At 36.8% G+C, this 21,427-nt stretch overlaps 1 protein-coding gene across 9 annotated transcripts in view; it reads right to left on the bottom strand.

Annotated features, from left to right (window-relative positions):
- Positions 1-640: 640 nt before the first annotated feature.
- Positions 641-21,427, bottom strand: part of CADPS2 (calcium dependent secretion activator 2) — a 545,582-nt gene continuing 524,795 nt past the window's right edge. For all 9 annotated transcript variants that reach the window (XM_070466414.1, XM_070466410.1, XM_020909458.2 and 6 more), the window contains 2 exons: positions 6,993-7,097; positions 641-1,597 (listed from right to left, as the gene is read on the bottom strand). In XM_070466414.1, the coding sequence (XP_070322515.1) occupies positions 1,424-1,597; positions 6,993-7,097 (279 nt within the window). In that variant the 3' untranslated portion in view covers positions 641-1,423. The remainder of the gene's footprint in view (positions 1,598-6,992; positions 7,098-21,427) is intronic.

Raw genomic sequence — 21,427 nt, 5'->3', positions numbered from 1 at the left:
TAGGTCAGGCACCAGAATAAATGTGGAGAGCCAAGATGTTGTTTCACTTCCAGTGCTTCAGAAATTATGTTTACACAAGTTCAGGGGTAACTTCACTTATTCTGCATTAACTTACCTCATTTAAAAATTATTTATGGGGACTTCCCTGACGGTACAGTGGTTAAAACTCTGTGCTTTCCACTGCAAGGGACGTAGGTTCGATCCCTGGTTGGGGAACTACAATCCCACGTGGATGTCATGCAGCCCAAATAAATAACAATTTAAAAAAATTTTATAAATTACTTATGAATGAATGCTGACATATTTTTGAAAAAAAAATTCAAAGATAAATAATAATTCAAAATTATAGCCAGAAAATATTTTAGAGGAAGAAAAAATGTTAGTTATTTAATTATCATTATTTAATGTCAACTGCTAGTTAACATCACTTGCATTTCTAGTATTACTCATTATTAACACTAATTGATAATGTTAACTAGTAGTACATGAGTATGTAGTCAACATTACCTTTGCTATGGAAATGTGCTGTCATAGTAACTAGTTCTTTGAACAAGTGTGTGCCTACTAGCTGGAAAGCAGTGTTAATATCTCATACTCATTTGATTATAAATAAACAAAATAAAAACACAGAGCCAAACTGTTGAGATGTTTGTAATACTGCTAACATTTCTTACTGCATTTAATTTAGACAATTCTAATAAATACAGAGGTGGTTAGGACCAAGCAGACTTCTATTGCCTGCAAGCTGTTACACTGAGAAGCAGAACATGGCATGTTGAAGGCAGCACACTTATTACCCACACTTTGGGATTTTTTTTTATACTTGAAAGAAGACATATTCTGAATGGAATAAGACACAAGTCCATTGGATAATCTAGTCTATATTTGGGTTTGGTGATCCTTTAAGCCCAGGAATACATCTGCAGACCAATTTGGAGTGCTAAGAACCAAGGTTACGTATCACAACAATGATAAATTAACTAGGAGACAAACCTTGCACATAAATGATGAACTGTCAAGTACACACCATTTTAACAAGGGTACATAAGATAGGACTGGCACAGTGATTCGAAGTGGCTTATTCTCACAATGTTGTATCATGAGAAATACATATCTCACTTCACAACACAGAACATGACTTTGATGTTATTACAGAAAACAAAAGTCAAATCTTCTTCAAAAAAAGATTCATGTTCCAATCACAGAGCCAGCCAAAGGTCATCATTTTAGATCAAGCTACACAAAAAAGGCTGTTTTTTAAAAAAATACTTGCATTTTCTCCTTTAACTCTAATTCCACATTAACTTTTTAAATGTAGCGTGAAATACAAGCATTTATATTTGGTCCAAACAATCAATGTAATTACAAGAACAGGTACAAAATAAAGTCAAGGTCCTCCTTCCTTCTGCAGAGCTGCGTGTCATCAGCCTTCTTCTTCTTCATCACTGTCTTTCATCGTGATGCCTTGAAGTCCTCCGCTTTCGGAAACAGAAGCTGTAGCCTCCTCTACTGTTAAACGTCTGTGTAGGGTATCATAGGTCTTACTGTTCAGGGTGCCTTCCAGCACACCCTGCAGTCGGAAGTCCCTATAGGTTTTCTGGATGAAGGAGAGAGAAACTGCTTAGATCCATTACAGATTATATGTATGGATGTATATGCGTGCATGTGTGCTAAGTTGCTTGAGTTGTGTCTGACTCTTTGCGACCCAATGGACCGTAGCCTGCCAGGCTCCTCTATCCATGGGATTCTCCAGGCAAGAATACTGGAGTGGGCTGCCATGTCCTCCTCCAGGGATTTTCCCGACTCAAGGATTGAACCTGTGTCTCTTATGTTTCTTGCATTGGCAGATAGGTTCTTTACCACTAGCGCCACCTGGGAAGCCCCTATGGATGTACATGTATATGTTTAAATGTATATATACTCAGTTGGCATTTCAAAAATGACCTGGTACAATTCACTAATGGATTCAGATTTTACTTGCCCATGATAGTCATCCTGTAGGTATAGTTCCGGGCAGAAAATGAAATGAGAGACTTCTGATAATGCTATTCAAACTAGAATCACTCTGAGTAGATCAAAATGTTGTGATTGTCAGATGACAAATGAGTTTTAACCAAAATATTACTAACTGCACAACATTTACTATTTGAATAACCTGTAACAAAAAATGATAAATACTTATGTACATTTTTAATCTGAAGGAATTCTTAGTTTTTCAACTGAGGATTGAAAAATACATTTTATAAACTGCATTAGGTTTTGGGGGGGGGGTGTGGAGGGAAGAGGATTAATCTTATTATCACTAAAATAAGTCTGCATTTTTAGCATTTGTGAATTATAAAGTTTATTTATATGTATACTGGGTAAAAATCTGTGAGCACCTAAATGTCTGTATGAATTTTGCCCTTCTGAAATTGACTTGGTATGTGAAGTGCTAAATTCCAGCATTGAGCTTCTGTTGGTGGGCTAATGAAAGACATATTTACACTTTAGTGAAACAGTAAATTATTTGGTGAAAAAATTATGTGTCAAAAAAAGAACAAATACCATTTTATTGTTTATACAGTGCTTCTTAACAATAGAAATAACTACACTACTCTGATTTCTGTGGCTCTTAAGATATGTAAACTATAGAATTTTCCTCATTTTACTTTTCCCCTTAAGTAAGACTTTCTTTACACGTGACTTTTTTTAATGACTAAACAAGGCTGGCATTTTATTACTGATTTTTAAAGTTGTAGTTAGTTGAATGGGGAACAAAGCATAAATAAAGATAGCTTATTCTATAGAAACACTTCCAAGGCCATTAAAATGCTAAATATCTTTAAAGGTGGTTTTTTTTTTTCTGTCCTATATTAGATTTAGAATACTAAACAGCCAGGTTTCAATGGATTGTCCCAGAGCATCAGTACATATCCACATGCTGGTTTTTTGGTCTAAATGATTGCTAAAAGTCACTTTTTTGGAGGTTGCACTTAGTAGAAGAAAAAAAGTCAAAGAAGAAGAAGAAGGAATGTTGTACTTTCTGGCCCAATGTAACAACTCCAATAGCTGAGACATTATGGGATGCCTGATTTCACTCAACACAATTAGAAGGAAAATATCATAATATTCAGACAGTTGAGCTGAAGGTGCTTATTCACTTGAGGGCAGAAGTGCTGATGGATGGCATCTTAAGCCCCTGGATATACACACCTGGGTTATGAACAGACTTCTGGGAAGGAGTGGAGCCATTACAAGGTAGCGGGGTCATTGGTATTTTCACATTTTATCTTCTTGTCATCTAGGATTTGATTAATGCCCTATGGTATCATTCACATTTCAGAAGTGATATTCTCTTGTCATAAATAAAATGCATATTTGAGAAGTCCACCACATGTCCAAAAAATAAACTGAACTGTGAGGAACACGGACTGTATCTGAGGTCAGCATCTCAACAGCTAGAAGAGTTAAGTGTTATTTTTTTCTTAGATGACCAAAACTATTCTAATTTGATTTCAATATTTTATATTAAGACATATAAAACCTACCATCCTTATTGCCTTTTTCTAAACCATTCTGAGCCACTAGGGAAGCCCTCTTAACCATTAAACCTTATTATTACTAAGATGATATTTCACACCAAAACTTATGTAATTTGCTCCAGAACCCAAAAAGTAACTCTGTTAGGTCAGTTTTGTCTAGAAAATCTGGAAACTAGTTTGCATGGTATTGCTACATAGGAGATTTGTGTTCAAGCCTCTAACAGTCTAACAGGTTAAAAATATATCAAGCACACAAAAATATTCATCTACAGATAAAGCATCTGAAATAAAGTATTACTGTTCCCCTGACAATTATATACTGAATTTGTGAGTCCTACTTTATTTTATTGGAATGGCTCTCTTTACATTTACTCTAATTATCAGTAAGTTGGCTAGGACAGAGCTGTAGTGTGGATTTGCCATCTTAAAGGCTTTGTAGTTTGTATAAAATTGGACTGTGCTTCCTTATTTTATTAGGAAGTGATAAGCCGTTAGGGGAACTGCAGGGCAGGATCCCTTGCAATTCTCTCTCTCTCTCTTTTTAGAATTCATAAAATGTTATTGACACTTAGAGATCCTCTGTGGCTGCCAAGAAGGTCTGCTTGGCTCTTACTTAAGACAAGTGCCTGCCGCGGGGTGCTGCTCACTTGTCTTTTCTCCTGGTAAAAGAGGCAGCTCATTTATGTTAACTGCTTCAAAATGTCAAATGGCCTCTAGGGAGAATAGCAATCCATCAGCCATTTTATTTGAGGATTCTATTTTACCCTTCCCCAAATAAATCATTCTGATATTACAACTTTGTTAATTTCTTAGTCCTACATCTTCTGTGAAAATCTTATTGCAATTTGTTTTTTTTCCCAGTGAGCAACACGAATGAACCAATGACTGTCTAGGTGTCTTTGTGGGGCAGAGTTGGTTATCACAGACATTTTGATGGCATCTGGGTCTCCATGGGCACAGAAGAATAACAATGCTTGCAAGGACCAGATTTCAAGAGTCTAGTAGCTGGGCTCCTGAGTAGAATGCATTACTCTGCTGTAACAGGCAGGTCTAGTCTATGTGATGTGGATGGAAGGACAGCCTACTCAGAGCCTGCACAACTCTATACATGTGCTGTCTAATAGCTGCTTAAATTCACTGGAAAGTGAACATTATAACTATATAGGTTCCAAAGAGTGATGAATCTATGTATGAAATTGGCTACTGTCTGCTTATATTCAAAGTAGAAAAAAATAATTAGAACACTAAATTAATTCATCCTAATTTTCATTGTAAAAATAATCACTTTTAATTATTAAATAAAGCTCTAGGACTTGATTAAATGCATCAGCCCAAGAAAGTATTGACTGAGTTTGGGGGCCTGCTTGTGAAAAATAAAACCTGGAAAGTCAAACATATATACATGAAATTTAATTTCATATTTATCAGTCTTGATTGCTGGTAGCCATAATGAACACTATATTAAAATAAGATTAAAAAACAAGATAAATAGATTGACTTAGAATTAAATGGAAATGTCACCCTCTAATTAACAAAATTATTAATCATTTTCCCTGCTAACTATGTGAATGACTAGTGAACATTAGAAAAGGAATGACTTTGAAAGAAAAAATGATGGGTTAATAAAACATGCAGATTCTTATTCTAAAAACAAGAGTTTACCAACCTATCAACTAATACCAGTCACCTGAGTATGTAATTTCTGACATCCTGAACACAGTAGATATTAGCTTGAAAATATGGCTGATCCTAAGGGATATTAGCTGATCCTAAGCTAATCCTAATATTAGTCACATTATTGACTGCAGTCTTAACATGTACATATATTTAGAACATAAACACAGATTATTCTGATTCTCTTTTATGAAAAACAAACATCATTTGAAAGCTCTCCAAGTCACGTTTATAGAAACAAGGAAGAAATCATAGAAGAGCTAAAGCAAATATGAACATATCGTGGTGTGTTTTCAGTTTCTTTGTAAAATAAATAACACCTGGTAAAAAGTGTTCTAGATCAAAGGTAGTTTGTTGATTGAAACGGAATGTGTTTAGTGTATAAAAGTTACTGGATGGCTATAATTTTACTTGCTGCTTATGACTAATCATGATTGCTATCACTGTGACATCATAGGTCTGGTCTTGTTCTAGCAGATTTGCCAATTTCTGACTTTAGAACTTTCCTCTCGGTGGGTACTTTAATCTATGATAACCTCTGTGTCTATGGTACAAAAGAATCTGCAATCTAATGAGACTTCAGGAACCAAGAGAATGGTGGAAAATATTTTAATATGAATAAAACTTTTTAACAATGTGATACAATGGTTCTTCTCAAACTTTATCATCTATCAGAATCCTCTGGAGGGCTTGTTCATGTGCAGATGGCCAGGCGCAGCTCTCAGACACTCTGATTCAGTTGGTCTGGGGTGGAGCCCAAGAATTTGCATGTCTGAGTTCTCAGGTGATGCTGGTAATGTTATTATCAGGAATGACATTGTCAGAACCACTGCATATATGTGTGTGTGTGTGTACACATACACACATGTATATATATACATATGTATATGTGCATAAAGATACATACAAATATATAGGCACACACACATATATATAAATACATGAAAGTGAAGTGAAAGTGTTAGCCATTCAGCTGTGCCTGACTCTTTGCGACCCCAAGGACTGTAGCCTAGAACCTCTGATTTGCAATAGCTTAGAGTTCTGTTGTCAGCCAAAATGTAGAATTTGTCTCAATTTTAAGAAAAAGTTATACCTGTGATACATTCTGCATTTCTACTAGAATTTATAAGGTGTGAAAAATCATGTGAATTTTAAAGGTGTGAAAAAGATATTATCTTAAAGTCCCTCCTCACTAAGTATACTCTTGAAAAGCATAAGTCAAGACAGTCTTGGTGAACTGAGATTACATCTGTTAGTGGTTATGGATGGTCCCCAACACTCACACTGATCAACTCTCACATACTGGGGTATGCTTCCAAAAGAATTCAGGCAGTGACAACGTTTTACTTTCATATCAGGATATAACAAAAATAATGGAGATTCTCCTTGTCTTAGGGGCAAATACAATTCAAAACCCTTCTAATGATATATTAATAAATATGAAGGAAATGTGTGAGGAAAAAACATTGCTATAACTCAGATAATTAATACAGAATTATTATGGACCTACCATATTTAGGTAAAATATGGTAGGGGCTTTATGCATATTATCTTAAAATGTGATTCCTTGGTAACAAAATACTTTTTATTAGTGGAAACATGATAAATCTTTGTGTTTATTTTGTAGTCTCACTGAAAATGGAATAAACAGCAGTGCATCATTGCCAACAGTGATGTTTTTAAAGTACTTACATCCACTCGGTTCTATTAAATATGATTTTCTTATATGTCAATATCTTGCCATTATTCTTTATAGCTTGGTGGGCAATTCACGTCTCAACACATTTTGTTTACCTTCACAATCTTGATGAGTGTCTTCAGTTGGTAAATATGAAGCTGAAGGTCTAATCTATCAGCCAGCCACACACAGATGACTTTCATGGAGCTGCTGTACCATTGCTGCAAAGAAGGATGGGGGCAGAAGGCAGGAGAACAAAACAAGAAAACAACCTCTGCAGTACTCATTTAACAGATTCGGTAATGAGGGGGTAATGAAACACTCCGAAATGACCACAGATCAGCACTTGAAGTCAATAATGCTATAATTTCTGTTAACAGAATTGTACGTTTTGCTAGAGAATCTGCTAAATTGACCCGGGCTGTGCTTTATATGAATTAACATTACAGTCTTTCAGCTGCAACATGTGCATGGGAAACAGTGCTTTTGCAGCCTAGCGGCCTGCTTTGTAATTTATAGGTAACAATGGGTACTAAATACACGATGTGGGACTGAATGGACTGCCAAGCAGCAGGAAAAAAATGGGTAAATTACTTTCAAAGGGAAATTTCCCATTAATCTGTAGGTTATGTAAAAATTAGTAGATGCCATAATGCATGTAGGCAATACCTAGAAACAGCATTTTAAAGGAGGGATGGCAAAAAAACATCCACAGTTTACTAACCTCTAATCCCCCCAAACACCTTTATCTATTACTGGTTGTTAAGTATTTGCCAAGATGGCTTAAAACCACCTAAAATAAAGATTTTAGATCTTAGAAAGGAACATTATCAGGATGGAATTCTTGTGTCTTATAAGAATTACAAAAACAGATGTCAGTTGACCAAATTATAAAGGAAAACAATCTGTTTCATTTTGCAAGTGTTTTTGGAGGGTTCATGTTTTCTGTTTATGAAAATGCTCTTGAGGGGAAAACTGAAATTCTCCTCTAATGTACTTTCTTGCTCCTATATAATGTCTGTGAGTATTGTAAAAGAAGAAATTTTGTTCCCATTTTCAAGAAAAGGCAATCTGCCATTAGTGATGACATTTTAAGGGAACTGGTACTCATATGCCAGAGTCAGGTTTAGGTAATACTGTAAGAAAATAATGCTATTCATTCAGATAACTGCGAGAAATATCAACGTCCATGTAGCATTTAGGAAGTGACAAGAGAGTTTTTGAGAGAGAAGGGATTTTGTGCTTTGCTTGTATATACAAAAACAGTGACACCACAGATCACATATGCACGTGCATATGTTGTTAGGTATTCAAACAGAAAAAATATTTCTTCCACAATAAAGCAGTAAATTGTGTCAAATTTCTAAAAGAAATCTCAAGTGATATGTCTGAAATTCACCTGGACTTGTATTTTATAACATGTTCTAACAAAATTTACTATAATGAATGGTAGTTTAAGCATAATGTAAAAATGAATTGGTTTAAGATTTCATCAGACTTATTTCTATTAATTGGTAGATATACTGGACACATGCATAAAATAAGCTACTTGAAAATGAATACTGTGATATCAAACGGATGAATGAACACTCCAGTTTTTAAAATGTGAGATGGGCTATGGTTTTTTTTTAAAAATGTTATTCATGTACCCAATTTTACTTTTTCCTAATGATTACTTTCCTAACTTTCAGAATGTGTAAAGGTATCAGATATAAGTTTTATAAAACAAGATAATCCTAAATTCTTAAAAATAATAAATTCAGTACTTCAGCTGACATATTAAATCTTAATAGAATAGTATCTGATACTTAAATCCTCTACTTATTTTAAATGATAGCCTCAACTTCTTGAGTCCTATTTTAATGCAAGCAAACACTCAGAGGTATTGGTGATACTGAATATGAGTATACTGAACTAACAAAACACCTTTACCTCTACTCTACTCTCCAAGTAACTTGAAAGGTAAAATGTAGCTGTAATGGTTATGACTCTTAAATTATAGTGCTTCTTCAAGGGGTAATTTAGTTGGGAGACAAAATATGATATCTTGTACTAAATTTATAACATACGCAATAATCTGGCTGTCAGACTGTAAAGTCACTATATATGAGGTAAGTTGTATGAATTTGAGATAAATGAAAATGCCTTCTTAAAATTACTCCTTATGCATCTTATGTTCTTTAAAAATCCACAGATAATTTAAAATTAATATAACTTCATTTTTCTATTACATGTAAATGATACTTATGATTAAGTGATAATTGAAAGGACATCTAATATAACACAGAAAGTTATTATTAATATAACTCTATAACACAATGCCAAAACTGTAATTTTAAAGAAGAATAATTTGGGAATCAAATATCTAAAGTTAACTATAAAAAGAGAGAAAAAGAATTAATGTTAATAAAATGCTTAAGCCACTGCATCATCATCTTGCTTTAAAGGCAAACAAATTATTCTACAAGGAACATTCTATAAGAGAAATTATTTCACCCACTAATCATGGATAATTTTAATTCCCAAGTCAAAGCATTTTGAAGAATTTCAGTGGAAGCAAGCAAATGAAGAGAAATAAGCAGCTTAGCTTAGAGTTTATGGTGTTATGAAGAATAAGCTAACAAACCAAAAAAAAAAACCCTCACTAGGGACTGCTTCTTTCTTGTATATGGTGAAACACACACACACACACCAAAAAAATAAAACCACCAAACAAAACAGATGTCAGTAGCATTTCTGTATTTCTGGAGCTGGAATAGAAATGTTCTTCTTTTGGGTGGAGGATGGTAGGTCTCATTTTTTTTATTTTGAAAAAAGATTTCAAAGGTAAGTTAGCTTCATTCCCCTCACCCACCCACCAGCTCTATCGAAGCAAACCAATCCCCCAAAACAAAGAAAAAAAAATTTTGAAAGGGGTGAATGTGCAGTGAAGTGTGATTGTTAGAAAATGTGCTTTCAGTTTGGAAAAGTTAATTTTATAAAGCAACTTGGTTGACTATTCACTTTTCCCTTCAGGGGATGACAACGAAGGGGCGCTGGAGCTTGCACTCAAGTCATGGGTATGGCATCACTGCTTTATTCTCTCCTTGGTCTACTTAGGAATAAAGCAGTAAGTGTATATTCTGCACTCTTTTTTTTTTTCCCTTCATCAATCCATGCCAGCAGCCTACCACTTTAACAAAAAATATGTGGCTTTTTTTTCTTTTTGTGGTTCATTCAACTCCTGTAAGGGCATGCATTACTCACTTCATCTTCTTGAGATATCTCTTTTAAAGCAAAAATAAAAGAAAAGGAAAGGCTAGGGTTGACTCTGTGAGACCCCTGTATTTATTCACACTTATTGTGCATGACTGTAGACTGGTAAATCATATTAGCGGCCCGTCTCCCCATCAAGCTGCTACTTGCTTTCCAGCCCTGGGAAGGTTCAACAAATCAACAGGAGCACGGAAAACAGAACATCAGTCTAATCTAGTGTTTAAGGTGAAGTTTTCAAACCCAATCTAAGAAGATCTTTAGAGCAAGCAACAAGCTGAAGGGCTCAGAAGGTGGTATTGACAATGAAAGAGTGTTGAAATATTGAGAAGCGCAGCACTTGTGCATTTTTAATAACAAGAGGGTCAACAAGGACACAGCTCCCTTAGTGCTAGGAGTTGCCACTGACTATGGAAATTGCCACACCAGGGCTATAAACGCTTGCAGTTCATCAGCTTTCTTAAACAGTTCATCAGCTTTCTTAAACACCCTGAACCCCCTCAGTGGACCTTTAGTCTTGAATTAACAAACCAAAGCAATGAAAGAGGGTGCATTCTGAATGGCTGGCATTGATCCCCAACTGTGTCAGCACTGCTACAGGCCCTGAAAAACTCTCTCCATTGTCAATAGAAATTGACAAACCTCGTCTCCTAAATAGTGCAGCTGAGCCGGGCGGGATCCACGCAGCTCTAAAGGGCGCTGCTCTTGGGGCCGGGGAGCACTAACAATGGAACAAGCATGAGCTCTTTGTCAGCCCCAGACTCGGCAATTTTCTAACAAGGATTAAAGTTGTTTCTCGGCAGTGCTGGTTGAAAAGAGATTTAGCAACACACCGTGCTTTCTTCATGCAAGTTAAAGAGAAGTAGTTAAGGAATTTCATTATTCCCTTGACTAGTGGAAATACAAAACAAATATATTAAATATGCGTGGCTCCCTTTTCTGCCTAATTTATAACATTTGGAGGCAAGAGGATTCAATGCAATATAACACTTCTTGCCTGCAAACAAGCACTCTACCTTTATTTTGGAAGTTTTATATATTTTTCTTTTTAAGAAAGTCCAGCCGCTTGCCACCTGGAATGAGGTCTCAATACATACTAATGCACAATGTCTTCAGACCCTCTGGGGCTGATATTCCTAAATCTGAATCACAGGACCCCATAGGGTCCATGTATTACGGCGGCTTCAAGCAAATCATTTGTTATAATGCGGCTTCTGATGATGATGGCTGGGTAAAAATAACTGCTTTGCTGGGGAACAAATCTGTGATCTATTTTCTGCTTAAGTGTTTAGCTTTTTTATTGATTATGAATTGGTACAACTAGTTGATATATTTTCATTCTTCTCCAGCTAGTCTCATCTCAATAGGTGAACAACAGAAAAAAAAAAAAAAAACCCACAAAAACACAACCAATACTTTTTAGTGCCCCCAGATATGGAATGGCTAAATTTCCACAGTATGTATGTATTTCTTCATTTACTTCAAGAGAAGCTGTCTGTTTTTATCAGAGTCAAGTCACTGTGTTGAAATGAAATACCATCTAGAAAATCTCATCTGAGGAAGTACGTACCTCTTAAATGTTAAGATGAATTGAATAAAAGGACAAATAATAGTTTTGAAAAGGTGAAGGTTTTGAAAAATCTGATAAATATAAAGCATCCTTTAAGATCATGTTGTGGCTTCAGAGGGCTACAAAATACTTAGAAAAGTGAATATCTTACAGTTTCACCAGTACATTAAAAAGTAAATATAAATGCTTTATACATGGAGTGCTCCTTTGGTCCACAGTACATCTGTTTGACATAATTAAATTCGTGGTCACTCACTTCTCATTTCTTAACACTAAAATGTACATTTGATGTAATAATTCCATCCTTCCCCCCTCTATTCAAGGCATCAGAAACAATTATATTTGGTTCCACAAAACAGATCCTCAAAACAAAAGCATTTTGAAAGTTCTAAAGTGTGGATTTTTTGTTGGTTTGGAATAGGATTAAGGGCTATATTTAAGGAAAAGTGAAACCAGTCTATTATGTTTAGAATACAGGAAGTGTTCAACCTAATTTACATCTATCAACCTGCTCAACCCAGAGGCATGTAGGAGGAGTGTGATAAAGACTTGCTCTGGACTTAGCAGCTGAGGCTGGTCGTGAACACACCAGAGAAGGACATCATCAACACAGAAGCTTCGGGGGCTGAGTACCCGGAAGCCCTGTGAGGTTACCATTCACTTGACTGAGCCTCTTGCTTTCTCTATGCCTCAGTTTTCTCATCTGCGATATGAAGGGCAGCTGAGATGAATCTAGCTTTACAATAAGATTCTTATACTCTCCAGAAATACTTTGAGATTAGATTTGACTATCAAAGGAAAGGGCATGATTAGAAATAATACAGCTTGTGATTCTCCTAAAAATGAACTGAAGGGAAAAGCCAAATTGTCTTTTTTTTTTCAATGCTGCTTAAATATAGCTTTGTTCATCCAAATATGCAAGTCTAGAATTATAGAAGTTTCTATTAGATGTTATTTTGTTTTAAATTTATTCATTTTGGCTTTTTAATGAAGAATAGATATACTACAAAAATGAAACAGTAAAGTATAAAGAAGAATAAATGGAATTTATTAAGAACTGTGAAGCATTCTTATTAATATATTAATAATTCTACCTATAATATATTATATATTATATAATAATAATATGACTATTATGACTATTTTTTTAAAACCTCCATTCTACCTCCATGGGAAGTTCATCAATTCAATTTTCATTTGATTCTTATACCAACCGTGATGAGATGGTTCTTATTTTCATTTTGCATGGAAACTGAGCTCACAGAGGTAGAAAGCTGAGTTTAGATTAAATAATTTACTTATATAAGTTTATATAAGTGGCAGGGTTAAGATTCATCTTATATCTATGCTCCAAAGTCTGTGCTCATGACTACTAGGTTATTCAATTTCCTTCTATGAAACAGTGTGTTTCATCAATGAAGTCTCTGATTTTTTCAGAACAGTTTGGTATTTGTACCAGACAACTAAGAAAATAGCTCTACCATTCCTGGTGGTCCCTCATGGTTATAATGCAGGATTATGAAATAATATAGGAGAAGCTTATTGTTTCAAAGAAGTCCATCACATTTTCTTACAAGTTAATGTAATCTACATTTCCAAAGGTATTTGTACACCTGACAATGTAGTTATATAATATAATAAATTTTTTGAAGAACCACACTGTTAGGATAACTAACCAACTGGTCCTTGTGCTATGCATTTCCCACATGTTTTCTTCTTACGTGCCGTATACTCTAATGCTTTTAAAGTGCCATATACTCTAAAACTTAGGAATGCTGAGAAAATCTTTTTTCACTGCAACAAAACAAAGCAATGTGGAAAGAAGATCCGAGTTCATTCATGAAGGGATTCGACCTACATGTACAGTTTTCTGATTTTTTTATTTTTTAAATACAGAACATAGAAGAACTTGATTCATGCTTTTTTCTCTCCTGTGTTCAAGAAACTCACATTTAGGGCGATTTTCATTTTTCAGTTCTATGAGGAAGATGGAGTTCATAAGCACTATGGTGTCTGTTAAAGAAGGAGAAATGTAAGAAGTGCTAACATGGGAGATTTGGCATATAGTAGGCACCTAATAAATGCCTGTTGACTGATGAAACATTTTTCCTACTCTTGAAGTTCAGTACTTTTCTCCACTCTTTTTTAAAACGCATGAATGTAATAACTAAGATGCTTCCAGATGCATTCAATCCTCTTCAATCATAAAACAGGGTAAGTTATATAATAGGGTAAGTTCCAGAAACTGAGGGTTGCACAAGCTTTTTTCCACTCACCTCTATTTCATTAACTCCAAATTTCCTTTCTCCCAAAATATCCTGAAAGTAATATTACTAAACTAGCCTATCTATCTCACACTACCCAAAGAGCATGAAAATCAATACTATTCTTCATTATTCACTATCATCAAGCAAGCAAGTGCCTTTGTAAATTTATTCTGCAGTTCTCTTCCTGGTGCTAAAACGACCAGGGATTACAAAGTGAAAATTTCAGATCATCAGTTGTTTGCCTCTCCCCTACTTAATGACAAATGATGGAATGCATACTGGTTAGGCTAATCTTTTGACTAATCAAAGGTTTGGCTGAACTCAGCGGTCAACCCAGTTATAATAGTATGTGTACTAGTTTGGGATGCAGACATTGACTGTGAATGATTTATTTGGGCAAAAGACCTGTTCATTTGGTTCAGTGACACATTTTAAGTACTATACATAAAAGTTTGGTCAATATTGCATTTAAATCAATAATGTAGAATCTGGATAAAAATAAATTAGACTCCTGCAATTTCTATTGAATGGTACAAGTTTGAGATAAAACCTTCGTCTGAGAATGAACGGTTAGCCAGTCTTTCTGCTTCAGTTTCCTTATAAAAAATAGGTAACAATTATTCCAAAGTTCCTTTTCCAGAGTGTTGTAGGGACTGAAGTAAACAGTCATCCCTCTGTCTCTGACTCATGGTGCACTCTCAGGAAATGAGTGATCTGCTGGTCTGGTAGATACTGGGTTTCTCTATAAGTTTTGGGTAAGTCAATACCTCTTTCGGGACTTTTATCCCCATGTACATTTCACCGGCCAGATTCATGACATTCACTGGAAGGACTGATGCTGAAGCTCCAATAATTTGGCCACCTGATATGAAGAGCCAACTCATTGGAAAAAGACCCTGTTCCTGGGAAAGATTGAAGGCAGGAGGAGAAGGAAACGAAAGAGGATGAGATGGTTGGATGGCATCACTGACTCAACGGACGTGAGTTTGAGAAAACTCCAGGAGATAGTGAAGGACAGGGAAGTCTGGCGTGCTGCAATGCATGGGATCACAAAGGGTCAGACACAACTTAGCAACTGACCAACAACACAACATATACATTCTTACACACAGATATAACGCTACATGTGCTCAGAGGCTGATGTGCTCAGCTCCAGACTGGTGTTTCAGTCTGTCATGTATGCAGTGAAAAATCTCTCTGGCATGTGCTCAGGGGTATGAGAAGCTGTTCTTGGAGGGCATCAAAGGCTGTGAGGCTACCAAGTGTGGAGCTGCCAGTGCTGCGTTGTGCGTTTTCACCACTAAACGACGTGTCCTGGGTGCATTCAGTGCTTGCTGGTCTTGTGAGAGGCGTATAAAAAAGGCAGATAGACAGCATGCTGTGGCACTGTGACTCAGACTTGAGTCTGAGTGAACATGAGAGCCCTCCTGGGAGGTGGCATAAACCTGGTTTTTCAGCAGAGAACCTCTGAAGGGTAGAGAGGGCGAGCCTGCCCTTGTTGCACCGATATGGCATTTGATATCACAAGCACTAGAGCTAGGTACAACTGTTGAATCAACTCTACTTCCTGGCAGGTTTCCAATCATCCACTTGCAAAGAGAGAAATAAAAACAAGTCAAAGATAATCACTACCTCCTATGTGAAAGCTTTCTAAATTTTAATTCTCCACAGTATACTATTTGAAAAAAAAAAACACGTCTATTCAGTAGATGAAAATGTGAAACATTTTAATGTAGAAGCTAACTTTTTCAAAAGACCCATTTTACCATAAGAATGTTAAGTTCCCTTATTAAAGCAGGAACTTGGTCTATCTTACCTAACATTGTATTCTCAGCCTCCAGCAGTGTGTGGCTTCAAGAAAGTAAATACTGGTTGTATGACTAAATAATAAAAGGAGTTTTGATTTCCTATTTTAATTAGAATCCTACCGAGTCATTGTGACAGAGATACTCAACGATGTGAGACAAAACCAATGCCTAGCCTTTATTATTTTTTTTTGGCTGTGGAGCATGTGGCATCTTATTAATAGTTCCCTAACCAAGGATTGAACCTGTGCCATCTGCATTGCAAGTGTGGAGTCTTAACCACTGGACCACCAGGGAAGTCTATGCTTAACCTTTCAGTCTCAATATTTACCACCATTTCTTGCACATCCTAATTGAAAGATCAATTGGATTTACTTTCTAGATCTTACGCATCCAAGACGTCAAATGAATGAACATTTAACATCAATAAACATACATTTTATGTGTATAATATAGGCAGTAACTAAGGGGAAAGGAAAGGAAAATGAAGTCACTCAGTTGTATCCGACTCTTCGCGATCCCATGGACCATAACCTACCAGGCTCCTCTGTTCATGGGATTTTCCAGGCAAGAGTACTGGAGTGGGTTGCCATTTCCTTCTCCAGGGGATCTTCCCGACCCAAGGATTGAACCTGGGTCTCCCACGTTGCAGATAGACACTTTACCATCTGAGTCACCAGGAAAGCCAGAACTAAGGGGAAAGTCAACAAGAAATGTAGGGAGGATATGGAATCAAATTTACGAGGATCAGTAGAGCAAAAGTATGGGAAAGCTTTCCATGAGAATGTATAAATAGGAATGCGTACTGCTGCTGCTGCTGCTAAACCACTTCAGTCGTGTCCGACTCTGTGCGACCCCACAGACAGCAGCCCACCAGGCTCCGCCGTCCCTGGGATTCTCCAGGCAAGAACACTGGAGTAGGTTGCCATTTCCTTCTCCAGTGCATGAAAGTGAAAATGAAAGTGAAGTCGCTCAGTCATGTCCGACTCTTAGCGACCCCATGGGCTGCAGCCCACCAGGCTCCTCTGTCCATGGGATTTTCCAGGCAAGAGGACTGGGGTGGGTTGCCATGGCCTTCTCTGAGGAACGTGTACAGTCACATTCAAATACTACGTCCTATTCCTGGCAAACAGAAGGGGAAACAATGAAAACAATGGAAAGTAACAGACTTTATTTTGTTGGGCTCCAAAATGCAGATGGTGACTGTAGCCATGAAATTAAAAGACACTTGCTCCTTGGCAGAAAAGCTATGACAAACATAGACAGCGTATTAAAAAGCAGAGACATGGCTTTGCTGATAAAGGCCTGTCTAGTCAAAGCTATGGTTTTTCCAATAGTCATGTATGATGTGAGATTTGGACCATAAAGAAGGCTGAGCGCCAAAGAATTGATGCTTTTGAACTGTGTGTTGAAGACAACTCTTGAGAGTCCCCTGGACTGCAAGGAGATCAAACCAGTCACTACTAAAGGAAATCAGTCCTGAATATTCACTGGAAGGACTGATGCTGAAGCTGGAGCTCCAATACTTTGGTCACCTGATAAGAAAAACGGACCCATTTGAAAAGACCCTGCTGCTGGGAAAGGTTGAAAGTAGGAGGAGGAGGGGGTGGCAGAAGACATGATGGTTGGATGGCATCAGTGACTTGATAGACATGAATTTGAGTAAGCTTCTGGGAGACAGTGAAGGACAAGGGAAGCCTGGTGTGCTGCAGTCCATGGGGTCGCAAAGAGTTAGACACAACTTAGTGACTGAACAACAACGAATTCCTGACTCTAGAGCCTAAGCATGACACAGGGCATTTTGAGAAGCTTCAAAGGACAGCCCCCCAAAAGATCAAAGGGCTAGAAAAGGGGCCTATGATGAGAAGTTGAGCAAAAGGGATTGTTTATCCTGGAGTAGACAAGGATGACAGGTGTCTTACTCACAGTCTTCACATATGGGAAGGATTACTCCCTAGAGATGCTGGCTACCTGCTTTTTGTTCTCCACTGAGAGGAAAAGGGGAAATGGGCTTAAAAAACAGCATGAAGAATTTAGGTGAGGTAAGGATTAGAACTTGCTTTATTTCAAATGAAACATTTTTCCCATTTTAAGAGAGTGAATTTAGATGGTGACTTACTTAGGGCTGGGCTGAGATCAAGTAATTGAAGGCTCTTCTTGAGTTTAGGTAAGTACCTGTGCAAATTGTTTATAGAGTTTCTTTTCAATGCGTTTAACAAACACCCTGTTTTGCCACAACGATGTTGGTTTACTGCAACAGCTGCTTCCTGACACAGACTTTGTTTTTAGTTGGACTTAGTCAACGGTGGCATTCTGGCTGCCACTCCTGTGCTCACGTGTGAATGGCACCAACCATGTAGATGAGGCTACAGGGGAGGCTTGCAGAGGGTGTGTTTGATGGAGGAGGAGATCAAAAAGCCTCAACAGAAAATGACTTTAAAGCCATGTGTCATTTGCTTATGAAGTTGGGTTTGAGGAGAAGGAGAATGGTAGCCACCATTTCTATGAAAACATCACACTGGCCAACTGATGGAGATGCTGGTCTCAGGGGAGCCCTGCGTAGTTTCATTAATAAGTCACCGGTAGCCAGCTGCAGTGCAAGCATGCAAAGCCACTGAGGAAAAGCCAGGTTCTATGTGGAGAAGCCAGAGTTTCCAGACCATCATCCATGTGAAAGCAGCAAGCAATCAATACTAAATAACTTTTGAACCGCTCAACATGTTGCTTGTAATTATTTCAACTATCTTTGATAAATTCAGGAGGGGGAATATTCTGATTTCTTCCATGACTATTAAGTTACTGTCACTGGCTTGGGTGAATGAAAGCAAATATACATTTATGCACTGGATGTTTATAAGAATTTCTTAAGGAAAATGCAAGTTTTGACATCTTTCATTCATCAGAGAGTTTTACCATGGTGAAGTGATTTTAAGTGATCAACCCCAATTTTTTTTTTCTCCTATTCAAGCAAAAACCTCAGATCAGTTCACAAGTTTTTTTTTTTTTTTTTTTTTAAATTCTGAGCACAATTAAAGGTGAGTTAAGGCTCTGGTGGAAATCTAAAGAGCATCAGCAAATCTGAGCACTGCTCAGCTTTTGAATTGCTTTTCTACTTCTTAGTTCTTTTAAATGGTTTTCTATGGCAGGAACATTTTTCTTAATTAGTCACAGCTAATTAGTGTTCTGGCATAGACAAGTAATCAGAAATGTCAGAGCTGCAAGGCTACATCTCCCTAATCCTTTGATAATAATTTAGCCTCCTGGGAGGGCCCCAAGCTGCGGTAAGTAGTGACTGACAATAAGGCAAAATTAGGTGGGCAGCAGACCATTAGGATAGAAAAATAAAAAGCACTACCCGATCCCGCTGAGCACCATCAGGCAACTAACTGCACTGCCAGATGAGGTGCCTGTTTAAGCCTGTGTTGTTAATTAGCCTGATTCTACCAGACCTGCCACATATGTCCAGGTGCCTCATGCAAAGATGTGTATTTCTGGGCATGTGCCAAATGACAATTGTGTCCCATGATCACATTTCAAGAATCTAAGGGAGAAGTCCACATATTTCTTGAAGATTATTTTGAATTATCAAAGAAATAAGATCAACCGGCTACAATACATTTTTTTCTTGTGGAGTTTCTTTTAGGCAATTAGGCATGCTTAGCTCAGGTTTCTTAGGTCTTCATTCACCAACAGCTTAGATTCAAATGAGGGCCTTTGGCCGTGAGGAGTCACGTCTGGACTTGCCAAAGTTATTCCGGCGCACACTGTACCTCTAAAGTGGATTTTTTCATAAATTCTTACACTTACAAATGATAACTCAACATTAAAATAAAGATGATTAACTAAAATGAATGAGACAGCTGTAATTTGAGAGCAGAGGATTTGAAGAGAAATAAACTTTGAGGGGGGGAGAAGGAGCTAAGAAGCAAGTTTGTATGCCAGTTACTAAAGCAGACGTGACCACATACAGAACAAGTCTTGACTACAACTGTCTTAAAAGAGGTCAAACAACTTTTGTGTGAGTACAAATACTGTGGGTAAAATAAAGTGGGAATAAATACATATAATTACATTAAAAAAACACCCCCTGGAAAACAGTATATTCAAGCTGCTAAATAAGAAATTGTTAAAATGTAGGAGAGATGACAAGCCAGTACTATGAACATGGATAAGAAACAGTCAAGCTTCTGATCTACCTTTAGTGCACAAGGTGACCCCAGGGTGCATGACATAACAGTGGGTAGAAATAAATGATCTTGGTCTCAAGTACATCACTGAGCTTATATCATTCATCTTTTCTAGTGATGGAAAAGCAAAATAACGGTTAGGACATGAGAGTGATAGTAACATTTGATTTTGATTGTTGATAGGAAAATCATGGATGGGTCCAAGTTAATGTTTTATATTTGACTTCTTTTTACATAGAGACAACATTGAAGAGAAAATACTCTGTAATCAGAATTTATACTGATTTAGTGGTTCCCAGCCTTTTGGGCACCAAGAACTGGTTTCATGGAAGACAGTTTTTCTATGGATGGGGTGGAATGATTCAAGATTACATTTATTGTAGCCTGTATTTCCATTATTATCACATCAGCTCCACCTCAGATCAGCAGGCATTAGGACCCTTGGATATAACAACTTGTTTGTCACTTGAAAGTGAAATAACATTGAAAAGAGGAAAATTGTTATTTTAAAATCGACAGTCATATATAAGCGAATGTATCTATAATATTGTGGAATTATAAGAAATGCAAGAAGGCAAAGAAGCCCTATGAATGGGTCTTACTGGGTTCCAGCCTTTGTTTGTAATGAGGCTGATTACACATACAAAGAAATTCATCCGAGGAATATGACTGAAAAAGTAGACAGTCAGTTCTAAATATATTCTACTGTCTATTAATAGCAGCCAATCTTACTCATGTTCTGTGGATTTCAAGTATTCCTGGGAAACCAACGAAACAAATTTAATTTTTAAATGATAGTAGCATCAATCTTACTGAGGATGAATAAATTCTTGAATCAAAAAGTTTGGGCATGGGTGTGAAACACTGAACTCGAAAACTCTGAGCATTTCCTCCCTTTCTTATTTGGGAGTCCAGAGATAAACAAGAGGTAGAAATGCAAAATTACTTTTATTTTAAAAAGCATATTCACTTGCAAGAGTTTCATTCTTTCCCCCCCCTTACCATATCTTAAAATGGCCACTAAACTCACTGATATTATTGAGGTCCGTTTTACTTAAATGCTTAGTTTAGAGTTTCTTAACCAAAAAGAATCCTTTTCAAGGAAAGTCCTGAAAATTAATCCTTTACAAAGCACTATGTGGATGAATATCACTGATTAACTATCATTTAAAGGATTACTTTTAATTTTAGAAGATATCACAACACAATTTAAAAAAAAATCTCATTGAGATGAAACTCCTCAACAATTAAATATTTAATCAGTTTATAACACAAGAGAATGTTTAATCTGCATGATTTACCAATTAAAGACTGCACCCTGATGTGTCTTCAGCAACATGAGAGCTAAAACAAAATTGTCTCAGAGGGCCCCAAGATGGGCAATGCCTTGTAAAGGCACAAACGTTTAGACAGTTACGTAGGTTTAGTGTCTCTCCCAGACAACAGGATGCACTTCTGTTGACCCCTACC

This window comes from Odocoileus virginianus, chromosome 1 (genome assembly GCF_023699985.2).
Source record: "Odocoileus virginianus isolate 20LAN1187 ecotype Illinois chromosome 1, Ovbor_1.2, whole genome shotgun sequence".
NCBI classification, from domain to species: domain Eukaryota; kingdom Metazoa; phylum Chordata; class Mammalia; order Artiodactyla; family Cervidae; genus Odocoileus; species Odocoileus virginianus.
This window is presented reverse-complemented; position numbering and strand designations above follow the sequence as displayed.